Below are 9,482 nucleotides of genomic sequence, written 5' to 3'. Positions count from 1 at the left end.
CCTCTCCTTGTTGTGTAAGAGATAAGGCAGAGCCTAGGATTCAACTCCAAGGAAGAGGCCTCCAAACTCCAAGGTCAGACCTAGGTTCAACTCCAAGGAAGAGGCTCCAACTCCAAGGTCAGAGCCTAGGGTTCAACTCCAAGGTCAGAGCCTAGGATTCAACTCCAAGGAAGAGGCTCCAACTCCAAGGTCAAAGCCTAGGTTCAACTCCAAGGGAAGAGGCCCACAACTACCAAGTTCACAAGCCTAGGTTTCAACTCCAAGGGAAGAGCTCCAACTCCAAGGTCAGAGCCTAGGGTTCAACTCCAAGGGAAGAGTCCAACCAAGGTCAGAGCCTAGTTCAACTCCAAGGGAAGAGGCTCCAACTCCAAGTCAGATCCGAGTTCAAAACTCCAAGGAAGAGGCTCCAACTACAGTCAGAGCCATAGGGTTCAACTCCAAGGGAAGAGGCTCCAACTACAAGGTCAGAGCCTAGGGTTCATCTCAAGGAAAATGAAACTGCTTCATTATGATGAAGTCTAAAAAGGACAAATGTACACTTGGTTTACAGAAATAATTGGGCCCCTTACATTTTCTGTGTTTCTATGGTGTTTGTGTAATACAACTGCCCCATCCTCCCTCTTCCAATAATCTTCATTTCGCTTTTATTTAATAATGTCAAAGGAAACAAATGGAATGTATTTGAATACCATTCCACTTATTCCACTCCAGCCCATTACCACGAGCCCTGTTCCTCCAATTAAGGTGCCACCAACCTCATTGATATACAGTACAAGTCAAAGGTTTGGACACACCTACTCATTCAACGAGTTTTTCTTTAGTTTGACTATTTTCTACATTGTAGAATAATAGTGAAGACATCAAAACTATGAATAACACATATGGAATAATTAAACCAAACAAGTTTTAAACAGATGAAAATATATTATATATTTGAAATCTTCAAATAGCCACCCTTTGCCTTGATGACAGCTTTGCACGCTCTAATAAAGTAAAGAAAAACCCTTGAATGAGTAGGTGTTCTAAAACCTTTGACCGGTTGTGGACATTAGTTATTTCATATATTTTATTTTATGTAGTGTTAATAAATATCATTTATTATAACAACAAGCATATTGTCTAATACATTGTTATAAACTAACTTCTTTCCAAACAGGGTTTTCACAAACTCATAGCAATACGGAGACCCACACACACCCAAGACAGAGGCTGACACGGACCTTTTCATAAAACTGAAAAAAAAGGGTGCCTGTACTGCATATTCACGAGAAACTGAACACACACATACCCAAGGACGAGAGGGCTGACGTAAACCTTTATAAAACACAGAAAAGAACAGGAACATCTTCGCACACACAAAAACTCCTCTTCAGTCTGAACATTACAGAGACACACAGAAATGTCAAAATAGAACATGCATACCACACACTAATCTCCTTTTTAGCGGCTGAACATTCTGAAAAAAGAAACTCTACTCAGAATGCCAATGGACAGTGTATGTGGCCTTGAAGGAACCTCCCAACTCATCAAACCAAAACACAGAGCGACCAAACCTTCCAGACTCAACCTACTTCTTACTTATTAAAATGTATATGCACTCTGTTACTGGCTTCTTTCGGATAGTGCATCTTGAGCTTGATGAAAAGGGTCCCGTGCACCATTCAATATCTTTAACCTGAATAATTGCATTTAATTAAACCTCATCTCACCCTTCCAAGAGTCTCTAACTCCTTGGGTCCTCCAAGTTTCCCAGTAAACATTTTATCAACAGTAGTAGGGATGTGCAAAACGGAAACTTCGCAAACTTCTTCCAAAATAAAAACTGTAGGCGTAAATCCTGGTTTGCACTGTATCTTTAAGAATATTTTCAAGCGCCCACTAGAATGAAGCAGATTGCAAGCCCATCAACAACCGGGGTGTAAACATTAGTCCAAACAGTTTCAAAAAGTTCAGTTTTATAACTAAAACCATTGGACAAATTCAGGTAGCTCCCGCCCGTTTAGTTCAGTTTGCTTCCGTTTAAGAAACGTTTTGCAACATAATCTGGGGAATGAATACACCCCTGCACAAGAACGAACTGCAAAGTGAGTGTCACGAGTTCCTGGCAAAACAACACGATCAATGACTTGATAGCCTTGCCTGAATGTTCTTCGAAATATCGTCAACCAAATATATATAGGTAAGACAACTATTATGTCTGAAGACGCAAGCCTAGTGCAGGTTGTGCACCTTGGTTAACGTTGACAGCTAGCTAGTTAACTTTGCTTGCTAGCTAACAGCTCGATAGCTAAATTAGTTAGCTACTTACCTTACGTAACTTTACCGCTAGCAAGATAGCTCAAACATTCTCGACCGCAGTGGCACTAAGCTTGCTGTTTCTCGACCGCAGTGGCACTAAGCTTGCTGTTGTTATTGTGCTTTGATTCGACTAAGAACTGATAGTTGTGTTGTTGTTGGACATAATACCTTACTAGCCAATGTGTAGCTAGCTAGCTATTGTATTGTGATAGTGTTCATAGCTATGTTTAAAACATTTTATGGTCATAGTTCATGCCTATCCAGATACTTCCACGTTTGACATTAAGATGCCACGCCCTACGCCATTTATTCCGATTGCCGTATCTGTGCTATAGGGTATAGTAGTAGTGCCTGGGACATTATGTGCTTTGAGGCCTGGCATACTGGCCAACGTCTGTCTAGTCTGGAAATCCCAGACCTACTGTAGGGCAATACAACTGGAACATTGTTTACATTGTGGGAGGCAACCCATCTGCAGTAGGCTAATCATTTTAAAAACAATTGCCAAACGTTGGTTATTAGCCTAAATACGTCCTGCCCTTTACTCAACAACTTTTGTTTTTGCTGTGCCCTAGGGTCTGTCCTTTGAAAAAAGGCTGGCTTGATTATCTGCCAGCCAGCTCATGGGCACTCAATGGTCCCGAAGCGAAAGCGACAGCAGTCTTCTGCTCGTCCCGGAGGTTGGGACAGGGTGGCAGACGGGGGATGATGATGATGACTCGCTGGATGGACTGGACAGACAGGAGGACATTGCTCGGTTCCCTTATGTAGAGTTTACTGGCAGGGACAGTATTACCTGTCCAACATGCCAAGGCACTGGCCACATCCCCTCAGGTGAGACATTTCCTGTCTCGATTCCTGTCCTACTGGGCATTGATTGCTGTACTGATGTGGTAGGGATCATTATGATGGTGTTCTCCCATTTGACTTGACCCTCTTCTGTGGTCATTGTCCTTCAGAGCAGGTCAATGAGCTTGTGGCTCTGGTTCCCTACAACGACCAGAGACTCCGGCCCCAGAGAACGTACGTTTTACAGCTAACCCTTTTTTCTCACCAGCTTATATCTGGATCGGTCACATACAGTTGAAGTCGGAAGTTTTCATACACTTAGGTTGGAGTCATTGAAACTCATTTTTCAACCACTCCACCATCCCAACCGTGAAGTGATGAAAGAAATTAAAGCTGAAATAAATCATTCTCTACTATTATTCTGACATTTCACATTCTTAAAATAAAGTGGTGATCCTAACTGACCTTAAGACAGGGAATTTTTACTAGGATTAAATGTCAGAAATTGTGAAACTGAGTTTAAATGTATTTGGCTAAGGTGTATGTAAACTTCTGACTTCAACTGTACATAACCATCACATTCTGTCATTTTTGGTTGGTTCACAGTTTGTTTTTTGGTTAACATTGATTGTCAAAGTAAACAGGAAGTGCTATGTTTGACAGGAAGCTGTATGTGGTCCTCTCGGCGGTGCTATGTCTCCTGGCTTCCTCGCTGGTGGTCTTCTTCCTCTTTCCTCGCTCTGTCGTGGTGGAGGATGATGGGATACGCTCTGTCACCGTGCAGTTTGATCACACCAACACTAAAGTCCTCATGAATATGACAGTAAGTCAGTAAATCGCGTGAAGATGTACTCTGTTAGTTGGAGATAAGATGGTMATTTGACTGTGCCTGATGTTTATGGTGTGTTCTGCTGACTGTTCATTTTCCCTGCTCCTATTTGTCAGAGCTCCTTGAACTTCACCAACTCAAACTTCTTCTCAGTGATGGTTGATAGTCTAAGCTGCCAGGTTCTCTATATGAAAACAGTCATAGGCACCATGCAGCTAGATAACGACATCACCATCCAGCCCCTGAGCCAGAGACAGGTAGGGCCTGCTGCAGTCTTAGACGCAGTGAACCATCACTTGGGACACATTCACTCCATGTTACATGTAGTTTAAGGATTGACTTGTATACGTTACTTGCTTCAAATATACGTCTTGTTTGCATTTCCTGCCAAAATTTCAGTTGACTTCTGGTCTTGACTATTTTAAAACATTTTTTTTTATACTACAGGTGAACTTCACAGTCAGCGTTCAGATCAGTGGAAGCACCGCCTATGTTTAGTAAGTTAAAGGGACCTGTAAAGACCTGTATTTAGTTGTTTTTGTTTCAAGTCCTGTAATTGTTAATATATCAAATGTTATTTGTCACATGCGCCGAATACAACAGGTGTAGATCTTACTTACAAGCCCTTAAAACCTCTTAAGGATCCACCCCTTTTTTGGGTGTGCCTAAAATGACATACCCAAATCTACCTGCCTGTAGCTCAGGATATGCATATTCTTGGTACCATTTGAAAGGAAATACTTTGAAGTTTGTGGAAATGTGAAAGGAATGTAGGAGAATATAACACAATAGATCTGGTAAAAGAAAAAAACAACCGTTCTTTTGTATTTTTGTTGTAACATCTTTGAAATGCAAGAGAAAGACCATAATGTATTATTCTAGCCCAGGTGCAATTTAGATTTTGTCCACTAGATGGCAGCAGTGTGCGCGCAAAGTTTTAGACTGATCCAATGAACCATTGCATTTCGGTTCAAAATGTTGTATCAAAACTGCCCAAATGTGCGTAATTTGTTTATTAATAACTTTTCATGTTCAAAATTGTGCACTCTTCAAATAATAGCATGGTATTCTTTCACTAATAACTACTGTAAATTGGACAGTGCAGTTAGATTAACAAGAATTTAAGTTTTCTGCCAATATCAGATATGTCTATGTCCTGGGAAATGTTCTTGTTACTTACAACCTCATGCTAATCGCATTAGCCTACGTTAGCTCATCCATCTCGTGGACGGGACACCGATCCCGAATAAGTTTTTAATTAATCAACAATGCAGTTTTAAGAAAMTATTTACTAAATAAACGAAAGTTTAAAAAGTATCACAATAACGAGGCTATATACAGGGGGTACCGGTACTGAGTCAATGTGGAGGCTATATACAGGGGGTACCGGTACTGAGTCAATGTGCGGGGGTACAGGTTAGTTGAGGTAATTTGCACATGTAGGTTGGGGTAAACTTATATTTGTGAAGAGGTTCTAACCACTCTTTCCACCCTCCAGTGCCTTCTGCACCATGGCAAGCATCAAGGTTCACAATATCTTGGTTATCATGCAGTAAGTATATCCTACCTCCTCATTGTGAAACCTTATCACTTCCATCTCTACCTCTTGCCATTTTGTCTTTATGATATTTCAAAGTTTTTAATCATAACTGTGTTCTACGTTCCCAGGACATCTGTGAAAACCTCCTACATGATGCGCACGGCCCAGAATACCCTGGAAGCCTATCGCTACATTGACTGTGGTTCAAACTCCACGGTTCACCAGCCCCCACGCCGACTGTGGCAGTAACCCTCCCTCCCTCACCACTAAAATCACCACCAGCCAGTGGTGAGGCCAAGAGTCCAGCAGCCAGGGACATGGACCAAGATGCTGGGAGCCAGGCCACAAGAACCAGGGAATATTCCCAATCATTTCAGTCCAAGCTTTTGTTTTGACTTCAGGATCATTAAGTTTGATCACTTGCCTTCATAAATGCAACAAACACCAGCTCTTCAGTAAATTATATTTAGCTGTTGTGCATTTGGCTGAAATTCAAGGCATGACTAATTTACATCCTGTTGAAGCCGCAAMAATCTTGACTTTAGGAGGGAATTAGTTATCCTTTTCTTGAGCACAGTTACCGGTGTTACTACTGAATTATGACTGCGTATCCTGCTGTGCTAGTCCTTGCATTTGTGACATTGAGATCGTCCGTTCACATTTTTAAGTGTCCTTTGGTGTGGGTCCTATGATTTCAGGGACTTGGCATAGTAGGAATGTATAAAGTGACTGATATTTTATTGCGCAAGAAGGGAGATTTGCTCCCTGCTATTTATATCTGGGACTTGACAGGACTAGTCGAGGGATGTGCCTAAGACAATTTTGTTTGCACCTCAAAAATGGTACATAGGGCTATTGTTTGATATGTACCTCTGATTTATTTTCTGCTTTTTAATAAGGGAGAGTTACTGTCAGAAGGTACTAATATAAGTTACAACACTCTGTTTGGGTGTTTCCCACTGATTTACTAAGCATTTATACCAGTACAAGATTAAACATAAGAGTAGTAATATATGATTGTAAAGTCCATAAAAAGGCAGGTTACATTTTTTTTTCTTCTATGGGATCAAACATTTTACTGCCCTTAATTATGGGTGGGGGGGGGGGCTGCAAATGTTTTGCTAGAGCATGATTAGCTGGTAAATCCAACTCTCATGTCGAAGTACAACGTTGTTGACGTGATTGTTAACAATGTAATACTAAAAGCACAGCACACTAGCACAGTGTATGGACCTCTGTCCGGAGGCCCAACTTGGACTTAATAACTCTGTAATGGCTTGCTAAAGGGATCTTTAAAGACAGCCACAGCAGTATTAACCAGGTCGGCATGACTAAAACGTCATTAACTCACTCACTGTCCTATTGTGTTGGGTATCTTCGTAATGTYGTTTACATTCCAAAGCACAGCCTCTTGTTGTCATAGACTTTATAATTAAGCTGATGAAATGACTTGAAATTTGGTTTTGGAGTTTGGTATTTCGGGAGCGTTGAAAAACGTTAAGCTTGTGTGGTATTTCCAAGTTAGTGGATTGTGTTGTTTAATTTAGCTCTGCTGGTTAGATCTTTTGAATTGTGTTTGAACAGGGTTATTGCACTAAAGAGCAATGGAGACCGCCTGAGTGCCAATCTGTTTGTGTTATCACGCTAACTTCCTGTCACTCATTGTCATGCAAAACATGTTTGGCTTGACAATGACAGCAATGACTTGGCAAGAGCACAACCAGATCTGAGACCAGGCTACAATGGAGAAAGGTGAAAACAGATGGTGAGGTGTAACAAAACCAAAAAAAACACGTGTTTTGTATGCTGAAGGATATGACTGAATCATGCCTTTTAGGGGATGTGATTGAGGAAATGTATATATTTTTCAAATTCTAAAATGGGGAGAGAAAAAAGAATAAGGGAATGGTCAACTAATAAAGATGGTTACTTTTTTAATGAGAACATGTCTGTCTGTGTGTCGCTTGTGTGACGTTTTTGTTTTCAATCCTTATTCTTGCACTTGAAAAGTGCTTGTTTCTAAGCAAAATACACGAGGCTTTAAATTCTTGAGTACAGTTTAGAAACCTAGAGATAGTAAATCCAACGAGCAGAAATCAGATTTGGTACCACAACTTTTGTTTTATTATATTCATTTGTGCATACAAAGCTTTCTTAAAAAAATAGCATATAACAGATTATTTTCCTTACAAATGTTTCCTTTTGACTTTCACTTTCCTAGCTGCATGTGAGAAAATATATTACTACATATAAAGATCAATAAGAAAACAGACCACAATATATTACCACTGTTATACAAAGTAGTCTTCATGTCCAACAAAAACAATGCAAAACTCTAACAATACAAACACATGAAGCTTAAAAATATGAATGATTCAATCTTAATACAGGAGTGCTTTGTCTTTGGTTAAAAACATAGGACCTTAGACACCTCTCTGATTTGTGTTTGTACATAAAGTCATACAGGTAAAAAGATATGTGAGCGTTACGTTGACGTTGTGGCAAAGACAGGACCTCATCCTTGTCTTGTTTTTAATGTTTGAATATATTTCTCAATAATATACAATATAATAAGGAATATTATTTGCACCATAGGTTAGATAATTGACCCATAATATATGTGTATAATAGAACTACATGACTATTTGAAGTGATATTATTATTGTGTATAGCGCTTGACACAAGAATCCATGGTTATACAATACACTGGGGAGGGCACTGGTGTGGCACACCCTTGTTCCTTGGTTGTCCTTGGTTACTGCAAGCGTTTCTTTCTAGGGCACAATTCATAAGAACGTACATGTGAACTCAATATAACAATACCCCATAATCTCTGGGACTTGCTATATCTGTGCCCTAACCCCTAGTCTCCACCACATTACCATATCTGTACCCTAACCTCTAGCCTCCACATACATTACCATATCTGTGCCTAACCGCTAGCCTCCACATACATTACCATATCTGTGCCCTAGCTCCCACCACATTACCATATCTGTACCCTAATCTCTAGCCTCCGCATACATTACCATATCTGTACCCTACCTCTAGCCTCCGCACACATTACCATATCTGTGCCCTAACATCTAGCCTCCACCACATTACCATATCTGTACCCTAACCTCTAGCCTCCACCACATTACCATATCTGTACCCTAACCTCTAGCCTCCACCACATTACCATATCTGTACCCTAACCTCTAGCCTCTACCACATTACCATATCTGTACCCTAACCTCTAGCCTCCACATACATTACCATATCTGTACCCTAACCTCTAGCCTCCGCATACATTACCATATCTGTGCCCTAAACATCTAGCCTCCACCACATTACCATATCTGTACCCTAACCTCTAGCCTCCACCACATTACCATATCTGTACCCTAACCTCTAGCCTCCGCATACATTACCATATCTGTGCCCTAGCCCCTAGCCTCCGCATACATTACCATATCTGTGCCCTAGCCCCTAGCCTCCGCATACATTACCATATCTGTACCCTAACCTCTAGCCTCCACATACATTACCATATCTGTACCTAACCTCTAGCCTCCACATACATTGATACCCTAACCACATACACTCTGTCGCTTGCACATTACAAATAGACGTTTCTCACTTTTACTTTCTACTGTAGCATAACATATCCTGCTGTAGCCTAATGTAGTCTACTGTAGCCTAATGTAGTCAGTCTACTGCAGCCTACTGTCGTCTGCTGTAATCTACTGCAGCCTACTGTAGTCTACTGTAATCTACTGTAGCCTAATGTAGTCAGTCTAATGCAGCCTACTGTCATCTGCTGTAATCTACTGCAGTCTACTGTAGTCTACTGTAATCTACTGTAGCCTAACATACCCTGCTGTAGCCTAATGTAGTCAGTCTACTGCAGCCTACTGTAGTCTACTGTAGCCTAATGTAGCCTAATCTAATATACTGTAGCCTAATGTAATACACTGTAGCCTAATGTAGTCAGTCTACTGTAGCCTATTGTAGTCTACTGTAATCTACTGTAGCCTAATGTAG

The 9,482-nt window shown here is 40.8% G+C and overlaps 1 protein-coding gene and 1 long non-coding RNA gene across 9 annotated transcripts in view; one reads left to right on the top strand and one right to left on the bottom strand.

The window, feature by feature from the left end:
• The first annotated feature begins 1,980 nt into the window (after positions 1-1,980).
• On the top strand, positions 1,981-6,344 carry tmem106c (transmembrane protein 106C). Of its 3 annotated transcripts, none has more exons than XM_023991820.2 (8): positions 1,981-2,179; positions 2,874-3,132; positions 3,258-3,321; positions 3,751-3,910; positions 4,033-4,173; positions 4,364-4,413; positions 5,415-5,468; positions 5,585-6,344. In XM_023991820.2, the coding sequence occupies exons 2-8, from the start codon at positions 2,922-2,924 to the stop codon at positions 5,703-5,705; spliced, it is 801 nt and encodes a 266-aa protein (XP_023847588.1). In that variant the 5' UTR covers positions 1,981-2,179; positions 2,874-2,921; the 3' UTR covers positions 5,706-6,344. The 3 variants fall into 3 exon arrangements, with proteins under 3 accessions (XP_023847588.1, XP_070300703.1, XP_070300702.1); XM_070444601.1 differs by having other exon boundaries at positions 2,014-2,084; XM_070444602.1 differs by lacking the exon at positions 4,033-4,173.
• Positions 6,345-7,557: 1,213 nt separating this feature from the next.
• LOC111966858 (uncharacterized) overlaps positions 7,558-9,482 on the bottom strand; it is a 4,021-nt gene continuing 2,096 nt past the window's right edge. Inside the window, exons 3-5 of one of the 6 annotated variants that reach the window (XR_011480235.1) lie at positions 8,394-9,473; positions 8,334-8,355; positions 7,558-8,295 (exon numbers count right to left, since the gene is read on the bottom strand). This is a non-coding gene — a long non-coding RNA (uncharacterized lncRNA). Of the gene's footprint in view, positions 9,474-9,482 lie in introns of all 6 variants that reach the window. The other 5 variants (XR_011480231.1, XR_011480233.1, XR_011480232.1 and 2 more) reach the window with 5 other exon arrangements.

This window comes from Salvelinus sp. IW2-2015, linkage group LG7, assembly GCF_002910315.2.
Source record: "Salvelinus sp. IW2-2015 linkage group LG7, ASM291031v2, whole genome shotgun sequence".
Classification (NCBI taxonomy): Eukaryota; Metazoa; Chordata; class Actinopteri; order Salmoniformes; family Salmonidae; genus Salvelinus; species Salvelinus sp. IW2-2015.
Note: the sequence above shows the minus strand (reverse complement) of the source record. Positions and strands in the feature narration are given on the sequence as shown.